This window comes from Argiope bruennichi, chromosome 5 (assembly GCF_947563725.1).
Source record: "Argiope bruennichi chromosome 5, qqArgBrue1.1, whole genome shotgun sequence".
Classification (NCBI taxonomy): Eukaryota; Metazoa; Arthropoda; class Arachnida; order Araneae; family Araneidae; genus Argiope; species Argiope bruennichi.
In genome coordinates, this window is record NC_079155.1 from 129,016,913 (window position 1) to 129,040,407 (window position 23,495).

At 32.6% G+C, this 23,495-nt stretch overlaps 1 protein-coding gene across 5 annotated transcripts in view; it reads right to left on the minus strand.

Annotated features, from left to right (window-relative positions):
• The window catches only part of LOC129968736 (Na(+)/H(+) exchanger beta-like), a 149,608-nt gene that overhangs the window by 9,350 nt on the left and 116,763 nt on the right, over nt 1-23,495 (minus strand). For all 5 annotated transcript variants that reach the window (XM_056082933.1, XM_056082934.1, XM_056082931.1 and 2 more), the window contains 7 exons: nt 21,466-21,542; nt 17,869-17,991; nt 13,308-13,397; nt 12,185-12,250; nt 8,205-8,305; nt 7,210-7,278; nt 1,025-1,212 (listed from right to left, as the gene is read on the minus strand). In XM_056082933.1, the coding sequence (XP_055938908.1) occupies nt 1,025-1,212; nt 7,210-7,278; nt 8,205-8,305; nt 12,185-12,250; nt 13,308-13,397; nt 17,869-17,991; nt 21,466-21,542 (714 nt within the window). The remainder of the gene's footprint in view (nt 1-1,024; nt 1,213-7,209; nt 7,279-8,204; nt 8,306-12,184; nt 12,251-13,307; nt 13,398-17,868; nt 17,992-21,465; nt 21,543-23,495) is intronic.

Consider the following 23,495-nt stretch of genomic DNA (forward strand, 5'->3'; position numbering starts at 1 on the left):
CACATGTTAATTTAAAACTGAAATGAGTTAAACGGATAAAATTTTGAATATAGTAGTAGTAAATTTGGCATATGGTAGTACAAAAGGTATGCCTAAAAAGTGATAAATCGCCAATTTGTTGGCTACACATTTTGAGACCTCAAAATTTGTTGTTTGCGTATTTTGAGGCTTCAAAAACCTCAAACCAAAAAAACATCCTATTCTCACATGTTAAAAAAAAGGTGTGTCAATTTTAAAAGAAATAATATGGTTAAAAATAAGAAAAAAATTTTCTCAAACTTTTATTTACTTTTTTTACTTTTAAACACACCAAGTTCACAAGGGAAAACATGTGAGAAAGAGATTTCACTTCGCGAAAATCCATCTTCTAGCGAATTTGCACGATTAAGACCTTTTTGAATTACAGAAATATATTTCTAAAATTGTGCATGTCTGTCAATCTGTAGAAAAAAGACGCGATAAATCGAAACTGAAATAAATTACACAAATTAAATCTGGCTCTGCAGATGTAAATCAAATCCATTAGAGAAGAAGAGGCCCACTCGATTCACCAAACGCCAAAGCGAAACGTGCCATGCGCGAGATTATACGAGTTAGTCGAAGGGAGAACCTCACCAATCTTTATTTGCTGCCTCTGTCGCGTTTTTTTTTTTTTTGGGGGGGGGGGGTGTTCCGATTTAAGCAGGATTTTTGAACTTCTGACAAATGCAGAGAAAGTGAAGCATCTCGTCCTTTTTAATCTCAAGTGCGGTGACTGAAACCAGAGTAAGACTGCGACTGCTTTGAGATAATTTGAGAAGATTTGGAAGACTTTTGAACCCATCGGCGTCACAAGTTTTGGATCAGCAGAAATGCGGATGAAACAGTCTTTGCTCTTTCTCTAATTTTTCTGCCCAATCGTGGTCAGAAAATAGTGGTTAGTCACGTGATCTAGGAGGTAACTCGTGGCTTCCTAAAGAACCCAGAAAATATTTCAGTTCAAATACTTTTTTAAAGGAAAGACAAAACGGAAAATGGCACTCACTTTTCTTGCCCTTAAGAGGTCGACTTTCTTCCGGATCTTGCAGATCGAATTTGGCGCTGGGGCGCCTAACTTGAGAGATGAGCCCTTCCTCCTGTCCTTGCTCGGCCAGTTGCTCCGTCTCCTGCTCTTCCTCCTCCGTGACAGGAGGGAGCACCTCCAGGATGTCGTCCACTTCCTCCACAGAAACTCTGAGTGAAGAATGAAGCATCAAGCCACTTTTTTAAAATTCTTGTATAAGAAGAGGAAGATAGCAAATATTATGACAGCTCTTAAAATTCGGTCTCGAGATGTCTATGAATTTTCATGTTTAGCGTGAATTTTTTTTTTTTTAATCTTTTGGAATTATGCCAGTCGACCAATGATAACTCAAGCAAGTTAAATGGATGAAATTAGATATGTGATCTTTACACTAATATTGAGTGTTTTTATTAAATTTTGAACAAAATTGTTATTTATGTTATTTATTGTTATTTAACAAGTGTTATTTGTTTATCTTTCAGCGTGCAACTCATAAATGCAGTGAGCAAAATATGATTTTTGTCGTCAGAGTTATAGATAGTACCGAATTTGGAGCGAAATCCTTCAACAGCTTTCATATCCATATGGATGAGGAAGGAATTATTTCAAAACACTATATTCTATCAATGAAATCGAAGGTATCTACTATGTGTAGAAAAAGAAATGAAAAATTATAGGAGTATATTTTCTTACCCATTTAACTGTTTGATTTTCTTTATTATTTAATAAGGTGACACCTTCTATTTTGAGAATATTTTCTTATTTTGATTCAAATAGAAATACATTGAATACTTGATTTATCTATGTATTCGAATTAATTTTAACATTGAATTTTAATCATTATGAGTGGGTTTTTTTTTTTTTTTTGCTTACAATTATCAAAATTCGATAAATCGATGCATGTATGGCATACGGGCCAAACAGTTAAGCGGTTAATTATTGAATTAGGCATATACTAACAATTTTCATGTAAGTACATGTCTAATGTAAGTACTTGTAATTTCTATGTCGGTTCAAATAGATGTCGTTCCAAATGTATGAAAATAATTTGACTACTGCAAAAGAAAATACTAAAAAATTACAAAAATTAAATTTTCCCATAACAAAAAAGTGCCAATGAGTAAAATATTCTTCTTACATTCATTTATAAGGTCATAAAGTTTCATACTTCTGTCTGTAAAGCTTGCTAAAATGTTAAAAAGTAAATTTATTGACCTTAAGTAATTTATTCATACCTGTGACTAGTATTTGAATGAGCCTTTCTTTCTAACTTTTAGGGGTAATGTATATATCACAAAAATTTATTAAAAAGTCATAATCAGAAAAAAATAAATCATTTACTAACTTTCATAAAATTAAATAAAAAAGGTCGAATAATACATTCATTCAACAGTTTAGAAAGCATGTTAGAAATGAACACCTCCGACAAATATGCAAAGTTCCATTTTTTTTTAAAACAATACTTTCACATATGCGATCGGGTTCATCCTTTATGACTCAGAGACAGCCTTCTTGAATTCGTCGGCAGAGATCGAAAGTATGCGCTGCCAAAGCTAATTCATCCCTTCATTGAGAGATAATGCTAATTGAAACTAAATGAATATGTTGGTCAACATTCAGCACACTATTGCAAAATGGAAGCAACCAAAGAATTTCTGAAAATAATAGATCACACATTTAAAGGAAATTGTCACTGATGATATGACGATGGAATAAAGAAGATTCTTCGTATAAGAAGTCATATTCGTCATATGACTTCTTATATAAAGAATGGATTTTTACCTTTCCAAAAGTTTGAAGACTAATGTTTCTATTTCGATTAAAGCTACACTCGTTCGGTCCAGGTTGCATTTTTCTAAAAAGAAAAATTTGATTTTACTTAAGGCAGGGTCCAAATGCAAAATTCAAGCTAACGATTGTGTAGTTTTCCATGTAATTATTGTATCAATCCATTGATTCCACGAGTACTAAATGAATGCCAGTTAGTATGATTAAATAATCTCTGTCGGCTTTGCAATGTTGATTTTTGTAATGGCTGTTAGTACACTAGCACGAGAGCAATTTGGAAAATGAACAAAAATATCAGTTTCTGCATTACACCTGTAATGCCTTATCCTTCTTGTTCCGCTGCTGGAAAATAATGATCCTGTAGTTTGTAATCGCTAAACTATCCAGCAAACACATTTCTTAAATAGATGCAGGAAATTCGGAAAATGACGTTCGTACTTTTTTGCAACTAGGCCGGCATTACGATTACATAAAGCATAAATAGTATATCCAAACGTTCCTCGTGACTGAATATGACATCCTTTTAGAAAGCATCCCACTGCTAGCAAAGAATTTTATGCTCTTACTCTTTACTCCAATACTTCTCTGAGATACTTTAAACGTTCAGCTTCTCAAGTTTCTCTCCCCTTTCTAATAAAGTCGAAGTTGCAACTACTGACCAAAGTGAACAGCATTAATCATAACTAGCAAATTTCTTTGATATCCTGATATATGGATGATGTACTGCTTGAAAAATATTTGCATATGACAGTTTTTCTGTATTAAATAAAATCAAGTTTTGTAAATAAATTTTTTCATCGAAATGTGCGATTAAATTCAGTTCTAAATTTAAAAGTAAGTACAGCGTTGCAAATTCTTTTTAGACAGAAATGTGAAACGTTGATCTTGCATAGATGAATATAAGAGAAACATTTTACTACAGTTTTATAATATGGGAGGTATATAAAAAGTATATAAAAAATGTAATTTTTTTTAACATTTTTTTACACCTAACCTTCAAAGAAGTCAAAGAGTTTTCATACAACTGACAACTTTTGGAACTATTCAATTGGGAATATACTCTTAGTTACTATAGTGACTATTTACCGAAATAAAAAGCTTGTTCCACTCTTTTTGGGTATATGTAAGGAATCACCCTTGTATCAATCGTAGGCGGAAATTAAATTACTTGTAATCTTCGCAAAATAATAGCGAAATCCAAAATAATCAGATTTCGAGCTGAGTCGGCGACATCCACAGCGCATGCTCGGCACTGTATATCGGAGCACGAAGGGCGCCATACCATGTCAGTAAATGAGAGAGTCAAGGGACGAATACGCCAGCCAATGATTCCTTCTGTTGACTTTGGAAGGAAATATTAACCCTTATTGTAACAAGATTGCTTTTTTGAAAAAAAGCAAAAAAAAAAAAAATATATATTTAGGTAGCTTCTTTACGCTATAAAAAACATCAAAAAATAAATAAAAAAATCGTGATATATGATATGATAGGATATCAAACTAAGTTAAAAATTATTTTATAGTGGTAGCATATTTTTATAAAGTTGTATGTATGGTATACTATACAAAATGAATATAAGGGTTAAGTGCAATTAAATAAATCCTTCATATCCTTATCCTAATACGATGAAGAATAATTAATACATTCGAATGGTCTCGTTTAGTACATCCGCGACTCTTTTTAAACGAATATAACCAAGACTCTGTGCAGTATATTCGTCTGTAGTATTCAATACATGAACACGAAGTTGTGTCATTTCGCAGATGCTTTAATGCAATCAAAGGATATGCGAAAACCCACACCGCTGATGATGCAACTTTCTGCTCGCCGCCATCTTGAGGCACGGCACTCAAGGCACAACATTCTTGGATTCAACAGGAAAACACTTTTTCTTTTCAAGTGAAAGAAAACACCATTTATCATCATATAATAATATAACAGGATAACGGAATAAAACTAATTGTAGGAGGTTATGAAATGTACAAATTCTAACACGTAAAATTCCTGAATATTTCCGGAATTGGCTATTACGGCAACTGCAGTAAATTCCCAAACTCTTAAAAAAAACACATATCACTATGGAAATGCTTTTGGAAATTTTAAATTTACAACAAGGAAAGGAGGTGGTCTATATTTAACAATTATAATTTAATAAAAATATATTTCTTTACAAAATTATTAGTAATTTGATTCTTTTTTTTTTTGGTACTAAAACACAGCTTTTTATTTATGACTAGCCTCCAACCGGTTCGCCATGGCTAAAATTCTGAATTAAATACTTTATGTAGTTTTCTCTTAATGGTTTCCTTAGCCAAGCCTTTTTAATCTTCAAATTTCGATAGACACGCAACACATGCCTTTTAGAAATCTTGCGCTGCTCTATTCATTATGCTATGCATCTCCCGAATTTTCTGTTGAGCTTTAATTTGAAACAGAGATGAGGAAGCATTAACTAATAAAAAAACATTCTTGCTGATTCTGTTTAAAAATTTATTTGGAAATTTTAAAATCTTTTACACATTTTAAAATTTTTTTTATCTTATTTGTGAAATTAGATTTTTATCCTAAGTGCAACAACATATCAAAAAGATCATTAAAAGCACACTTTAAAAAGAAAACTACTCATCATTGAAAAAATAAAATGCATTTTTATAATTTTATCGACGCTAAAGTATAAAAAATTCAGTATAAAATATTTGTAGCTACAATGAAACGGTTTGAGTTTCTTTAGAACAATGAAATATATTGTTGTAAGATACACTTAAAAGCATACTTAAAAACCCATATTGGTGACCTTAGAAGAAAATGGATATCGTTTCCCGTTTTGATGTATAGTTAAATGGAGTCATAAAAAATTTCTTCAAAAGGACAAACCTGACTGTTAAACGTTAAACAATGCTTTCTATCTTTCTTATCCGAGCCTTTCAAAACAATGCAAAACTTTACTCCATGTTCAAAAATTATACATTGTTATAAAAGAAGAATTTTTTTTCTGCGTGCGACGGTGGAAAGACTCCTTCCACTATTTCAAAATCCCCATGGAGTGTAATAAGAAAACTCTCCATTGAAGCAATTCAAGTGAAAAGCTGGAAAATACAATAACAAGACTTTTTCATCATGCAAAACCTCTCTGCATCAATTGAAATCAATACGTAAGTTGTCTTTTAAAAATTAGAAAGACTTTTAACCATTTTCGGTGTTTTCTGATCCCGTTTAATCTTTAACATTAGGCTTATGGGACTTTCAAAAGTCGTTCTATAGCGCCAATGTTTATTTTTGACTCCAGCCAAAACTAAAATTGCTCTATAGACTTAATACTAAAAATCTGGCATTGTTAAGCTATTATTCGGCGATTTTTTCGAAATTTGCGAAAAAATTTACTGAAAAGTTTGGCGACGTCAGTTTGATGCTTTACCGTTTGATTATTATCGAAAAGTTTGATTTTTTTAAATTCTAAGAGATTTTGCCAATAATTACAATAATTAATGAGTTACAACGACAAAGAATCTACGAACAGCACTGATCGTGTGAAGCTCGCTTCTTCAAAAACTCTCACTAGTCATCTGCATCAATCATATCACCACCATCAGCTGCAGTTCCATCTTTAAAACAATCAGTAAGTCAAGCGTTTGCAAGTAATATATTACAGACAATATGGAATAGTGAACAGTTAATCAGAAACAGGTGAGGTATGTATGTTTAACGTGATTTTGGGTGCTGATAATCAAGAGGTGACGATACTTCCTTTCTATGATTTTGCTTCCTTTACACTGGAAAGGAAAATAAATCATTTGGTCTCAATAGTATGATTAATTGCAAATTATTTTATGGTGAAGCGTTCATAAAATGTTTCGGTTCACAAGTGAGAGCAAAAATTAGTTTTATGGATGGATTAAGGATTCAAAACTTCGTTCGAAAATGAAAATTAGTATGCAGCCTGGAGCAACTTTTCTCAAATTTAGTAGAAAGAAATATACCTATGGAAATGCGATAGAACTATCAATCATTTATGCGTATCGAACTTTTCAATTTTTTCAAAACATGTTTGTATCTCCTAATTCATATACATGAACTTTTTTTCGCAGGTTCAATTAATTCGCTTAGAAAAATCAATTGTAGATGATTGAACAGTTAAAAAATAAATAATTTAATTAATTATTTATTTTTTAGATATACGCAATTTAAGAGTAGCAGTGATTATTTATTGCCTTGAACAACAGGAATTGTAGATTATACACATGGAATTCAAATTAGATTGATGTAAACTGTATTTCTCAAACCAAATTATTTTTAAAAGTAGTATCTGCGAATTTTTAATTGTTGCTGTTTTAAACTGGATAGTCCATGTGTCAAGGAAAAGCAGTTTTGATAATACTTACTTATTGAGCAGCAGAGGCTTGTGATCCTCAATAGCAGCCGCGGGGCCGTACAAGTGAGCAAAGTGATCTCTGCAGTGAAAGAAAGAAATCATTTAGCTGACATCTTTTATCTATCGATTTTTATAAGACATTTTAAACAGAAATCAATCGCTTTTACGGAATTATATTGAATATGATGAATCACAACTAATTCATCCTAAGCTCTTTTCAAAAACAAGCTGAGAGTTACAGAAAATGTTCGAAATGAAAACTGATTAAGTGACTTATAAACAGACTTGTTTCTTGGACATTCTAGAATCATTTTAATTGCCGTAGAGGCTAAACCAGAATGGGGTGATTATAGGGTGATGTATACTCTATCAAAAACATTATTATTATTATTATTTAATATTTTTTTCTTTATGCTATTAAAGCACAAAGACAAGAAATAAGCTTGCAAAAATTGTTTTCTGCCAGCATCGATGAAAATATTTTTTTACAACAGAATTTACAATCAAACTACTCTCAGTTTGAAAGCTTAGCGCATATTTTTGAACCTAGAAATCGTGTAGAAAAAAAAAAATGAAAATCTTAATAAATAAATAAATAACCGTATTGACTTACTTAAATGACACAGCAAAGTTCATACTGCGGTTGATGGAAGCAATTTTAAACTATTATTACAAAAACGGCTGCGAAAAAACATTTAACAAACATTTTGGATTTGTTTTAAAATCTTTCTCCATTCTGTGTGCCTTAATGTGCCACCTGTGCACGAACATTTTCGTGCACGAACAATGTCTTTTGCAGTGCATTCTACAAACTTTCTTAATGAGTTACGATTTCCTTGTGTAAATCATAGAAAATTTAGGAATTTATTGACGGCCAAAGGAAAAAATATTAATTTTACTTAATCTGTTTTATTACTTAATCTTGAAATTGCAGATAGACTATGTGCACATGTTACATCCATTTTCAATTCACTCCGAAAAAGAATTAGAAAAGCTGAATCTTACTCGAGCATCATCTTCGTATAGACCCTTGTAAGGTTGCTCTCGGTGCTCTTGCATTGCAGCCATTTTTTGAGATACTTGTTGTTGTAGTAGAACATCAGTTGCTGAAAGAGAGCCCAGATTTAATTATCCCGCGTGGCAATGGATTTCATGAACCCGTTGCATCATATCGTGGACTGTCCATTGCGAGATGACAAGCTTCGGAAAATGGATTTTATTCTTTTAAATTAATGACACTGTGAAGGTCAAATTTCGACGTTTCATTTACTTAGCACAAGTTGTAATTTTTTGAAAGAAAATTCCTGGTCACACTAGTTAGCTTGCTATTGTTATATTACTAGTCGCCTCTGGCTACCAGCTGATTCGCCTAAAATATTGCTTATATTTATTATCAGATAAATCATTTAGATATAACTTCATATTAATGTTCTGCTAAACTGTCTGACATTAAAACCCTATTATTTTAATCGTTTTAATTAAGTTTTGTTTATTGTGTGCATGAACTTCTCTATCGGAGAACAGATCCTTAACATAATACCGCAATTAAACACGTAAATATCTGGATTATCTGCCTTCCAAATTTCGCGATATTGCAACCTCACTTTCTTATATTAAGCAACATTTTTCTTCTTTAGCTTCCGATAATATTATCAAATATTCGGTGAAACAATTAAGATGATGTGAATTTCCGGGTGTAAACAGTGTAATCGAGCAAAATTATATTTTTAAAAATTGACTACATTCAGAAAAATTTACAGGACTATCAAATTGGTATCAATAAAAAGACATTTTTTAAAATTTTGACACGATATAAAATTTTTGTTCAAAAATATGTGCGAAAATTACGAAAAAATTCCAAGTTTTAATTAAAAATTTTAAAAAAAAACTCCAAGGAGCACATTTCCCTCCCACTTTTCCCAAGGTATATATGTGACATATTTGGTAGTTGTAAGACAAATGGCGGTTTTCCACAAAGGTTCCAAAGACAGTCGCCTTGTGTATTGAAAGTCCGGGTGTGAGGGCTCAAAATTTATTTGAGGAACATCGCAGTGATAAATTAATGGCAAATTTACGAAATGACAGTCTTGTTCTTAGGGTAATCCACTCGTCGCAGAAAATTCTCTCCCCACTCCCTCTTTTTTTTTTTTTCCTCCCTATGAGGAAAGTGTGTGTTTGCATTCTAAACAAAAAAAAAAAAAAAAAAAAAAAAAGATAATCAGAAGAAGATAATATTTCTTTTGGATACATCCATTGAACCCAGGGACCGGTTCCCTATTCATCATTTGCACAGATATAGCATCTACAAAGCGATTTTCTTTCAAGGAGACGTATTCATTGTCATGCCGGTTCCAGGAGAGATGATTAAAGAAAACTCGAGTCATTCTGCTATCCAAATTGAATGCGACTGGAATACGCATAATATATGCAATATATTATGAGTACCGCATTATGATCTGCTTTCGCTTCCTAAATTGTGTCAAAGAAGAATAATTTGGAGGATGTGAGCAGTCGGAAACCGCTTGAATTCCCGAAGGTGGATTGCGCTGCCCATTGAGCACATCGCAGCGTAACCCCGGCGCCTCACCTATTAAAGTTTCGAGCTGCCAAATTGTAAACAGAGTTGATGAACTGAAAATATCGCATTTTTACTTTTGTAAAAGAAGAGTTTGGGCTGAGAGACATTTTGTGGACCTTTGCGAGGGAAAAGATTCGTATTCGACTACTAAATACAAAAGCAATACCGACACTAAAACAGCGAATGTGTTCATGCTTATTCATATTTTAAAATATAAGTAATTGAATGTGTAATTCCAGACATATTTTTGTAAATGCTTATCATCAGCATGCTGTGTAAATTCTACAAGAAAGGAAACTGACAATTTAGTATTTTAATGCTCCTCGATATTCTTTTTTGCTTACTCTAACGTCTTTTGCAATCATTTATTTTCAGTCATTTTTTAAATGATCATTTTAGAAGAGGATTTTAATGATGCGTAAGGTTTGTTTGTGTCCCGCTTTCAAGTTCAATTTTTCATTATCGTTAAGCACTAAAATGCATTTCATAGCCATCCAAAAATACCTATTACAACTCTCTCTCTCTCACTCTATTATATATATATATAAGTTACGGTCAGTGTGAATAATCGGTTATTATTAATAATCGGCCAGTTATAAGACGGCCTGCAGGCAGCGCATGCGTAGAAAGGCTGAAAAATGCTGTTCGGTCGATGGCAAGTAATTGTCCCGATGGACAACAACATCCCAATCTTATGTACTTTTTTTTTCTTACTGCGCACGCTTTTGTAGAATTTAGCATGGTTTTTTTTAAATTTAATTTTTGGCGTGAAAAAAATTGATGGCTTATCATGTATTAATTCTGATATTTTTTGCTCTTCGATCTTTTTGATGTGAGGGGTTTCTTTTCCCATTTTTGTATAGTTTTCGAAATTTAGGTATGTTGACCTTTTATTTTATTTTACCATGTTTCTTTGTGCAAATATCCACCATTCTAATGCGATACGCAATGAAAAATAAAAATTCAGGGACATCAAAGCGGCAATTTATAGCCAAGCATGAAATACCTGAATCAGTCATGAAATGGTGGCAAACATAAATCAGTCCCATTCTGCGCATGCGCTGCCTACTAGCTGTCTTATAACTGGCCGAGTGTAAATCTGGCATAATAACCGGTCATTATTAATAATAACTAAACAAGCCAGTTAAAGTGAATAATTTATGAGCATTTTTCACATTAACCGGTTATTATTAATAATAACCAATAAAGTTTGGTCAATGCCAGTTTTTTCTTTCATTTGTTGGCAACAGTTGGACAATATCAGTTGGTTGTTTATTTTACGAGTCAGCTCCCGATTCTTTCGTTTTCAGTTTTTGGCGTTTATGATATTGTTTTTCACAAATTAAGATATTTATTAAAACAATTTTACTACGACACAATGGATGACGATTTAGAAGGCATGAAGTCACGTTTCAACAACCATTTAGACATGGGATTTCCGCACCTCTGTACCACGGACGTCTAAAATCCAATGACTGTGGTACCTCCGGAAAAAATTAGAAGGAATATTGATTGATCCCCCACAAAAAAATTATAATCTACTATATCCGTTATTAAATGTATCCTTTTTTTTTAATGCTTCAAAATATCTTTTTTTCCTTTCAACAGATAGATATTGGTATTGTTCAATGTCTTATTCCCCCCTCCATCCCAGCCCAAAAGAGGATATTCTATGTAAAAATGAAGGAAAATAAATATTACTTATCCCTTAAATAATAATATAGAATTGGAAAACAGTAAATATTAAAAAGCAAGCATAAAAAATTTTTAAAATCAAATAAATTAATTTTTTTTTGTATGTTAATTTTTACTGTCAATAGAATTATTCTTGGAAGATAGATGAAGACTGAAAATAATTTTGTGCCTCTGGTTTCACAGAATCAAAATCAGCCACTCTTCTTAGTTGAAGCAATCTCTCGAAAATTGGAAAAGGGACACGGCAAATCTATTTTTAGTACTAATTTTCAAGGGTAATTTTTTCCCTTTAAATCAATGATCTCTTCAACTTTTTAATTGTCTTTTTTTTTTGTCCCGCAGTATCTTCGAATATGGAATTCTGAATTTCGCCTCTAGGTAACGCTTATCATCACAAAGCACATAATCACTTCACTATATCATCACATTTATGACTATAGCTATATATGGGCCGGTAGTATCTTATATTCATAATTATTAATAATAATATTTTCATACCTTTAGAGAAGTAATAAATCTTGCATTCCCAAAATTATTTTGCATGCTTTAAAAATATTTCAGCCTTTTGCGATCTTTCTCTTCAAAACAATTTTATAAGAAACACATCAAGAAATATTTTTTACTTCATCAAAATCTCTATTATTCAAGAGGGCAATATGCTGGGTGGGAAATAGAGTTAGTCAGTGGTATAAAAAATCAAATAAATTCATACCTTCCAATAATTCCCTCCATGGTCACCCGTGACCTCTTCCACACCTGCCATCACGTGATCGAGAAGCTGAAAAAAAATTTTCATTGCATCTTTCAATTAGAACATTTTATTGAAAAATTAATATCGCAAAGCAATTGCACTCAAAGGTCGTTTTGGGGCGTTTTGGAGAAAATTTAAGTTAGTAAAGACCAAAACTTAAAATAATGGTATGAAAGAAATCTTTTCAGAATTTCGTTCTTAGAAAAAGCAGTTAAAAAAAATTCAAGTAAAAATACTTATCTTTTAAACCAAATTTTCTTTCCCATTCCCTGTTAGTGAAGAAAGACTTCACTAACAAAGAAGGGAAATTTCGTATTTTGGTGAACTGATTTCCATCGGCCAAAGAAGGCGCACAATCAGATGCATGAAAAATATTTCAAATGACGTAATTTGTTTTTCATTTCTAATAAAGCTTTGTATTAAAAGAAATTCCGGAAAGTAAATAGTTTTCATTTTAAATTTCTACAAATTAAAACAAAGTAAAATAATTTAAAAATATATTTAAAAAAAACTTAATTTTTGAATATTTATTTATTAGTGTACCAAAAGGAAGGTTGCTTTTATTTAACTTATTTTTCAATTTTTAGTCTTTTATTTATAATTCATCACTACAAATATTATGGAAAATCTGTTAAAATTCGATCCCAGAATATTCCTCCAGAGGTTCACCCTGCATACGAGCCTGATGCGCGATCATTCCTACTCCGAAGGTCCTTTCAAGAAAGTTTGGATAAAGGGTGCAGGTGAGAGGTTCGTTCCAAAAAATTGTTGTGTGCTTCAAATAGAAATGTTAATAAACCTTGAAATCATTTTTTCTCCCAAATTCATAACCAAGCAGGGCCTCGAATGGAATCAAGTCAAATGGAATCAAAATTATATTACATCTGTCGATTCATTAATAATAAAATATCTAAAATATTAAAAATAGTATATTTACTTTAATAATGTATAAATGTGCAAAATTTCATAAGTCTATCACATCAAACAGTGTTCATCAAATTCAGTACAAAGTTCCATTTTCGGCAAACATGTAAGAGGTCACGTAAAATAAACGTTTTTTACTGAGTAGTAGAAATATATTCACCTTTGTGTTGACCTCTGTGAACATGCTGGTGTTCTTTGTGGCCTGCCGACGGATCTTCAACAGTTTCACTAAAGGCTTAATGGTAGCGCCCTGCAAGATATGACCTTTTAAAGCGATTGTAGAGAAATATAACTCAAGAAATTGAAGGCTAATTGAACAAGTAATAGAAAAACGATTAAGATAATATTACAAAAAAGTTTGTGCGTATTAGAGAAAGCAATCTAATTCAAAAACATATTTAAGATAAAATATATATATATATTATAAAAATAATATACCAATATTAAATAGCCCATTAATTTTATTACGAAATATTAAAATCGTTAACAAATTTTGTACAGATTTATATAACTCGGTTATTATTGCAACATAATCATCGATTTTTTTAATTCACTGCATTTAAGAATTATTACAACTGTGAAATAAATGCTTAGTAAAGGACGGAAGCATTGAAAATTTTTTTAATAGTTACAAACTTTCTATGAATCTTTCTTTCATTACATAACGCACATCTTTTCGGCAGACCCAGAGACATTAACGAATGTCATTGAACAATGGCGATAAAATTCTGGAGCCTATTCAATGTGCAACATAGTTGGCGTTGGTGGCGCTTGTTTTAAAAGTTAACTGCAAAGAAAGAAATCACAAGTCGTTGATTTGGAGGAAAGTAAAATGATCGAAACTGCCTACATCAGACCCACCACAATCCAGTGTCTTTCTTTTTTTACTGCTTTAGACAAAAATGCGCCTGAATTGCTTCTAATGGGTTGCAAGGGAAACTGACAGTTTTGGAAACAAAAATTTAACATCTGCCTCTTCTTTCCTCGGCTTGCTTCAAATGAGCATAACTAACACTTTTTATAATCGCGCCTCTCAAAATCAGATGATTATTCGTAATTACTCTGAATAGAATCTTATATGTGTGTATCTTTGTTCCAGTAACACCTCTGAACGTTTTGACAATTTTCTGGAATATATTACTGCGGAATTTTCCCAAAATCCCTAAAGTAAGCTGGTCCAGTGAAGCAGTCCAACCGACACCATAACAAATAAATACATTTATTCGATACGAAAACGCGAACACAGTTGAAGCAATCGTAAGTACAGTACTTGCAGTAAGCAGCAACACAGAGAACCAAACTGGTGGCAGACAACACAAAGCATCCAGAGAGGATCTCGTAGGAAGAGAGATTCCACACTATTCACGCCCCTCCAATGTCTGCTATTCTCCACTACCAACTCGCTTGAGCTGAACTCACTGTTAATGCAATGCTCGACTCAACACAGACTTGATCTTGTCGCATTACTCAAGAGTCGGCACACAATATTCTTTTGGCTCTAGCTCTGAAGCGAGGCAGAGAAATTTCCCTAAGAAACACCATAACTCTCGTAACATATCATCAAAATTCTAGTGGCTTCTAGAATAACCGATTTCGTCGGCACATTTGTTGCCAGGAACGGGTTCCTACATCCGTTTAGCATCTAACAGGTTTGTCTATAAAACTGAATTCTACACGCTGCGGTGGAAGAAATATAACAAATTCATAACAGTTTTTTTATAGTCTGAATAAATTATAAAAGGAATAAATCGACCCAAACCTATTTCTCTGTAATAAATTCATCCAAACCACCTCTCTTCTGTGGGGAGGTGGAAATAAGCCATTTAAATACATATAATAAACAGAGCGATTTTTTTTCTCGATTTTCTAGCCTATCAAATTAAAAAGATGACAGGTTTAAATTTTCTGTATAATTCATCCTTCTAGAGCTACCCTCCTTTCTGCGTACGTGCCAAGTTTAAACAAATATATGGAGCCATTTAACTAGACAACTGGAAGTTTGTGAGGCCATTTAAATAAATCTCTGCATTAAAAAAAAATGACTTCTTCCGTCATACCAGATATATTTCTCGAGGTCAGGTGCACCGGAGGAGAAAGAATCCTAAAGTGGTTTGATGAATGTAGCAACTTTGGTTTGCAGTTTTGTTTATAAAAGTTGGATGAACATTGATCTAAATTTTTCTTATCGTTCAACTAAAACTACCAAAATGGCAAACTTTGGGTTACCTGAGTGAAAATCATTGAGAGATATTCAACAAATGAGCGAATTAGCACGAAGTTCTTATTTTAGTATTCCTTAGCTTAAAAATGGGCCTAAGAATGTAAACACTATATAAAATGCAACATACTATACAGGAAGTCTTGAAAATGTGGACACAAGCTTTTATGTTCTTAAATATTGCACCCTGGTTTAGAGTTAAAGTTACGTTTATTAAACAGGATGGATAAGTATATGAAAATGCTTGGATTACTGTAGTAGGGTGAAAATGAATACTTACGAAAATAAAATTTCTCTATCGTTCCCGTATCGAAAAATTGTCAGCGAATAAAAGGTTTTTCTAACATTTATCTATACACACCCAAAGTTTCCCAATTCTATCTACAAAAATTTCAAAGATACACTTACTTTTAAATTTAGAGGGATTCATTGCACATTTACATGAAAAAAATTTATTTAGGAAATGTAAATTTATTCGATACGGAAAAACTGTCACCTATAAATATTTGTCTAGAAGTTACTCATATATATCATCATTCATATATTAGGACTTCAATGAAATTTTTCTAATTATGATTAATGCTGTTCACTTTGGTCAGTAGTTGCAATCTCGACTTAATAAAGAAAGGAAGAGCAGAGAAGCCGAGCAACTAAAATATCTCAGAAAAAATGCTGTAAAGAATTTTAAATTTTTAAATTTTTAAAATTTTTTCCTTCTACAGAAGCTGAAACATTTGCATACATTGGGTACCTTATTTAAGAAATTTTTCATTCGAAAGTATATGTTGAAAAGTAGAATATGTGTTTACTTCCTTAACTGTTAAGGAAGTAAATACCTGTTCAATTTTTTTGGAACATCCTGTATAAAACTTGTGCATTGTAAATTTTATGAGAATTTAAACAATATTCCATGAATCATATTTCAATTTCCCATCAATATTTGAATCTATAAACTTTTTTTATAAGTAACATTGTACCTTTCAGTCTTCGATAAGATTTTGACAAGACAACTAGCCTAACGTTTTAGCCAAAACAGATAGTTTTGTAAACTCTGCAAAATTATTAATAATAATAATAATAATAATAAAAACTAAACTAAAAGTATGCTTAAAATAACTTACAATCCAAAAGTATTATTTTGAGGTGTATTGGTTTTTGCAAAATATTACTGATAATATTCTACATCTAAAAAATTAATTTTTGTAAAAATGATGTTTTCTGATCCAGAAAGATTTTAAATTTCGAGTTTTATCTGCATGTCAATGCTGATTTTTTATACGTCCTCTATGCTTATTTGCCCAAGGGAAGATTTTTGAAAGCTCATATTTTGAATAAACAATTTTAGACTCATCCGATCCCAGTTGAATTCCAGCTTATGTTAACTAGGTTGATTGTATTAAAAATCCTTCAGCCCACACAATGGTCGCGATTGATGCTAATGGACATCACTTAAGCACCGACATTTATCTACTTTATGAAAATAAAATCTAAAACGAGGAGGAAATGAAATTTACCTTGAGTATCATTTAAGCTCATTGAGTTGAAAAGTTCTATCAAGTGGTTACATAAATGTGAGGCAATAAAGAGCCGTATGAAAACTGGCCGTTGAATTTAATTTGAAACATTATAAGACTAGACGGAGATACGTTTGGAAAAATATTTAATAAAATTTAATACATGCTTTGGCGTTGATTGTGAGATGAGAAGTAAATTTGCAACGCTATTTTATTATGTTTCCAGAACCTTCTTGCAGGACATTTAAAGTGCCTAGGCTCGCAGCATTGCAGAGAAATTATGTGTGGCTATACAGATATGAAATCTGAGTGGTGCGCATTTTGGAACGATTAAACTTCTTTACCTTATATGCACTAATAGAATTGATAATTGGTATCGTGAGTTGCATTTCTACAGGATGATTCAAAATGAAAACTCCACTATGCAACATATATTTATTTTGAAGATCAAGAGAAAATATAATCAAGTTCTGAATGCAAGTGCCACAGAAGCTCAATATGCGCCACTTTTATAGTACAGAATTCATCAAGTCTTTAGTGCAATTACTTCCTGGAACGAGTTTCTGTCGATGATGGAAACAGCAATTATTGTGTGGATTTTCGAATTGACTTCTCTGACGATAGCATACTATACCACAAGAAGAAATATGGAATTGTGTTGGCCTAAATAGCAGTTCTTTATATCTTTCAGTGGAAGAATGAAACCACTAATACTGTGATGTATTAAGTCTATAAAATATGGTGATGCTTCGCCTTATAAAATAAAGCAAGGCAACATAAAAGACGGAAACTTATTTTAAGGTGCGAAACGACTGTTAAGAGCTTTATATTAGGGTGGAAGTTTCGGATTTTGGTTTCTGAAACAAATTGTTAAAGATCTTTTAAAATTATTTAATGCAGCTATGAAGCGAATTTTAATGGGTCACTCAAAGATAAATTACTTTCCTGAGTTACTCGGTTTTAGAAACACCTCTGTGCGAGCGACTCACCTGCACAAAGACTGTGAAGAGGATGATGAAGAGTGTGGCTGTGATGAAAAGGTTCTTGTGCTCCGTCTCGTCCAACATGATGACCAGAGAAAAAGCGACGGCACCGCGCAGGCCACCGTATGCCTAATAAAATAAGATGCTTTTCATTTTTACATTGCTCGATATCTGACAAAATGAGTGCACTTTTGCCAAAAAAAGTGTTTGCGTTTCGCTTTTAAATAGGCGATTTTTAAACAGTGCAAGGTTAAATGTACTTAGATAATGTAGTATGTATTTTGGCTGCTGTCGAAGAAAAAAAATAGTTTTTTTTATTAATTTCCAGTACGGTGATATAAATAAGGACGATATGGAGGAGTTCAATGGCATTGTGACAGTTTAAATAACAAACCGAATGAGTTGTTAACATTAATTACATTGACGACGTTCTTTGGCGTTGCTATGAGAAAACAGATTTTAACGAAAAGATAAAAAAAAAATTATATTCCAAAAATGCAACCATCCTTCTAACAACACGGTAATAAGAATCTAAAAGAAAATTGTGTTAACCTTACGACATTCAAACAATAGCGGTTCCAATAAACGCGATTTTGACACCATTTCTAATTTTATTCATTGAAAGTGTACTAGAAAGAATTGTAAATATTTTAATCGTGTTTCCAGCACGCCACTCTAATAGTTTGGCTTTGTAAATTATGCTGACGTAACTATAAAAGTGGCAAGATAAGAAAACGCTAAGAACTGCCATTTTATAGTCCCCCTTGGTTTTGTTACAGTTACGCAGGCACTACTTTTGATAATGATGTGCTTTATTTCCTAAAGTGCCACTTTAAACATTTGTCAGAATAATAATATAGTCTAGTAATGCCACTTGTTAATTAAGTGCATTTAAGCAATCGATACTCTATGAGAGTTAATTCCGATTCAAGTTAGTTAAAGGCTCGGGGCGTGGAGAATTTTAGATTTCGGTCGCTACCACAAAGTCGAAGAAGATGCGCTGATTGTGGCCTTCCATGTTCTCAAGAATGATAATAGTTGTAGAAAAGCAGATCCAAGCATCAAAGAAAAAATGAATATAAAACAAATTATTTTGAATAGTGGGATCAGATGCTAATACTCAGATAATAAAATATTATGAGTTTTAGGAAAGCAGATGCACTGTGTCGAACAATATACAAAGTCATGGAAAAAAATATGAATGACGAGATGCGCAAATATACGAAGTGCTTTCCCGACATCCCCATATCCAAGTAATGAATATATCTTGTTTGGAAAAAAAAACAATCGGTGAAATTTTTGATGAAAATATGGGAATTCATCCTTTAATCAAGAAAACCCTACCACATCCATAGAAAAAAAAATGAAAAAAAAAAAACTTGTATCAGCATAGAAAAAATAATTAAAGAAAGAAGACATTTTCACCCTGAAAAAAATTAAACATCAACAGACACTTATTGTTATTTAACCATGACAGCTACTCTACTAACTCTATTTGTATTTAGGACATGCTCGATGTGAAAGGTAACGAATCCAAATTAGGAACTCTAAACGAAGAATTCATGTCTTGTCCCTGCCCAGAGAAAAATTGTGGATATCATAAACTACATTCCAACATATAAAATTCCAATTCAAAAATTCCTTTCATCCACTTCGTATTCCATAAAACAGTGAAAGCCAAATCATCCCAAAGCCAGCTTTACTAGGGCTTTCACTTTTATTCCATAAAACAGACACCATTTCCTAAACAACAGTGATATTGAAACTCTTCAAATCTTAACCATCATTTTTTTTTATTTATCCAGAGAATACAACTTAATGCTACAAAAAATCCAACGGAAAGTTTACGAAACTATGAATTTTTTCTAAAAAATTTAAATCATCGCCAAATTTATAGAAGACAGAAAAGAAATAATTAAATTTCCCATAAAAAATAGAAGCAAAAATTCATGCTTCATTTATTATTAGATAGTTGCAAAACTAAAGTGATCATAAAAGGATTCTTCGTCTATATCTGCGCTGTACAAATTAAAAGACAGTTATAAATTGGGAATTTAAAGAATAAATGAGTTCATGAAGTCCAAAGAAAAGCTCTTGCCATCAACTTTGAATCGAAACTCAACAGAAGCTCAAAAGTCCAAAATATCTTCGGTATTTCTAATATCTATTGCCTAATAAGTTGCGTCGAGGCCTAAGGAAGAGCAAAATATAACAACAATTTGCTATAAATGTGCTATGCTTCTTTCCCGCATGCCTCCAAAGGGCATAAAATTGCTTTCATAATCCCAAGTGCATAAAACGAGGCAAATAAACAGGCATTAGAGATAGGAAAATTTAATCAAAAAATAGCAACAGTGAAAAATCAAGAAGAATGAAAGATTACCCACCCTGAAAAATGATGGACAGAGCCACCATAAATTCATATGACAATATTTCTAGAAAAAGCGTTCCATTTCATTGCTCCCTTAAACTAGTAATTGCTGATACTAATTAATACAAACCGATTTAAAATCCAAGAAAAATCCTTCATTCCCAACAGAAAATGGAGGAATCCTTTGCAATCCATGAAGAAGTTAGACAACTGTTAAAAGAAATTTTAGGACTACTAAACATACCAAAAACAGTCTTTGAAGAAAGACTTAACATTTAATCTTTCATTTCTAACTGATTTAATCCTTCATTTCTATTCCTCACTGACTTCCAATGATATTCCACTCTCCATTTCATTGTCTACAACCACTCCCTTCAGCATTCTGTTCTTGATATGGCAACTCTACTTCACCTCCCTTCTACAACCCCATTCTACTACCCTTCGTCTTCAGACTAACCAAATCACTTTTCAGCCAGTAATCAAGTGCTTACCACTTGTTGGCTGCGGCACTTCGTGTCTCAGAATCGCGAACGACGCCATCAACGTAAAGCGAACTCAGACGCGGTCATAGAAAAGGGCGGACAATGAATTTCTCGCTTTTTGCTAGGAAGTTCCCATTCTGAGACGTTGAATGTTGCTAGCTCATGAATCGCTCCAGAAATTCGCCAATCAGCACCATCCAAAAGAAATCCAAATTTTGAGTTTAATTAGGTGCAAATAAATTTAGGACAAATGCAAATATGACCACAAATTTATTTGCGCTTCAAAATTTCCCCGCTGAATGAAAAAATTGTTAGAAAACATGGGCTAAAATGCTGAAGACTCTCTGGTTATAAATTCTAAAATGAATTCCGATGACACATTCAATCCAATTTTGGCAACAAAACGTTTCTAGTCCATGAACATGAATTTTGGTAAATTTTATTTGCAGACATTCTAGAACGGAAATGAGAAGGTATAATGATACATTTTTTTTTCTAAAACATAGCATAATAAACTCTTAATGTGGAAAAATAGAATAATTTATTATATTTTCAGTAATCTTTTAAGATATATCATTGAATTTTTAAAAGGTTAAATTAACGATGAATTGGGAAAAGGGGTTTATCATTTATGCTTAATGAGCAGTCACGTGGAAGCAATCCCCACGGATGGTGACACGCTCAAAAAAGATCGAAGAACAGAATGAGTAGAATAGGATGCAAATGCGGAGAACCCTTTTATCATATTACCATGATGAACTGCTCCTCTTCATTGATGCAGTGAGTCCTCTCCAGTTTGTTGGCACAGAAGGTTAAGAAGAACACAGCTGCAAAATGAACAACACATAAGTTTGCAAATATCAATGTTGGCAGGAATCTATAACGTAATAAATTCTTAAAAGGGAAGTTTGTTAACAGAAGCAATTGAGCTTCATTAAAGTGTAAAACTAAGGTAATTCACACATATGATTTATATAAATAAAATGCAAATGCTCGTTCATTCAAAATCTTAAATCTCCAAAAGTTCCTCACCGAAATTTTGATACAACTTTGCATTCGAATATGTCCATAGATGTCACACTTCTGACCTATGATATTATATAGATGCCACATCTATTATAGGCAATGCTTTTCGAAAACAGCACATTTGCTGGACGTAAAAGCAACACACGCTATAGTAAATATTTTACAACTCTATTTTAATACTTCCGATTACACTGTTAAATTGTATGTTCTTAGATCTCGATTTCAGTTTTATTTTGATTTAATTATTTCGCTGCGATTGCGTTGGAATTGATCTGTGCCGTTTACCAAACCGTCCATTTCTTGAATATAGTTTTTTTTCATTTCGTTTTTCTTATTTTTCAGTGCAACTGGCACTGGAATTGAGCTGTGTCGATTGATTTTCATTTGATTATATAGTAAAATTGACCCCTCCGGATTCCAATGTATTGAATATTTCATTTCTCTGTGTTGGAATTGAGCCGTGCCAAGTGTTTGATTTAGTTAATCAAACTTTTATAAATAAGTTTAAAAATTAAATAATAATAATTATTATTCAATAATAAAATCTATATAAATGAAAGTAAATACTTGTCATGATTTAAGCGGTTTCAAAGCTTTGTTGTATTTGGTAATGCCTACGTATTACACATGGAATACGAGTAGAAAATCATTTGAACGACATATCGAAGGAAAACCTGGGTATTCAAAGAAACTACGATAGACAGACCGTAGGCCGTGCATCACAATCAAGATTAATGCTTCATATTTCGCATGCTGTGTCCGGTCCAACAAATTTCCAGTAATTGAGAATAGTGAACGGCGTCATGCCTGCCATTTTCTGCAGCGTATATTAAGTTCTAAATTTATTCGGGAACTACTGACGCTGGAAAGTATGCATTAACGACGCGTACAACACATTGCATCCAAATCAAACTTGTGCATTACTTACAATCATTTTGACCGCCTTCTCTATTTCATCTCTAACAAAGATCTGTCTCAGAGGGCCCTCGTGTTGCTCCATAACACGAGGGATGTGTTACGGAAAGGGCATGTTAATCTCAATAATTTCAACACGACTTTGATGTATTAAGTCCTGTCACAATATCCATTTGAACTTGTTGTAAGTTCCCTTTATTTGCTTTAAACTATTGCTTGTTTTAAATATAAATTGTATGTCTGTACATTTGATTCAATAAAGAAGCACAAAACCTGCGCACTAATAGTTGTTTTCATCGCAGATATAAAGAAAGAGACATAGAAAAATCATTATTGAAATGTGCAATTTGCAAAGGATCCGTTTCCACCGCCTTGCAAAAAGGCTTTTTTTCAGAGATGTTCAGTGAATTTAACCTTTTTAACCACTTGGAAACAAGAAAAGGTCTCAAAATGAATTCTTTTGAAGCTTAAAATGCAAATGCAATTCAAGATGTTTCACAAAATTGCTCATCGATTCAGATTTAGAAAGTATCCAGATCTTAAATCCTCCAAACAGAGTACCGTTGTCTTGCAAAACCTTTCGGTTTATAAACAATGCCTTGAGCACTATTACAAGTTCGAGGTACGTGTTTCTTTATTATTTTGAATGATAGGATATAAAATGTCGACGAAGTCTTCCCTCAGGCATCGAAACAAGAAGCACTCTTTTGGATCTGAGAGGAAATCAGACGCGAGGAGTGGGGGACCACCACCTGTTAGTTTGGAGGCACCATTCCATGTTTCATCACAAAGCCTCTAAATGTGATGTTCAAAAATTTTTGATGAAACACTTTCAGTTG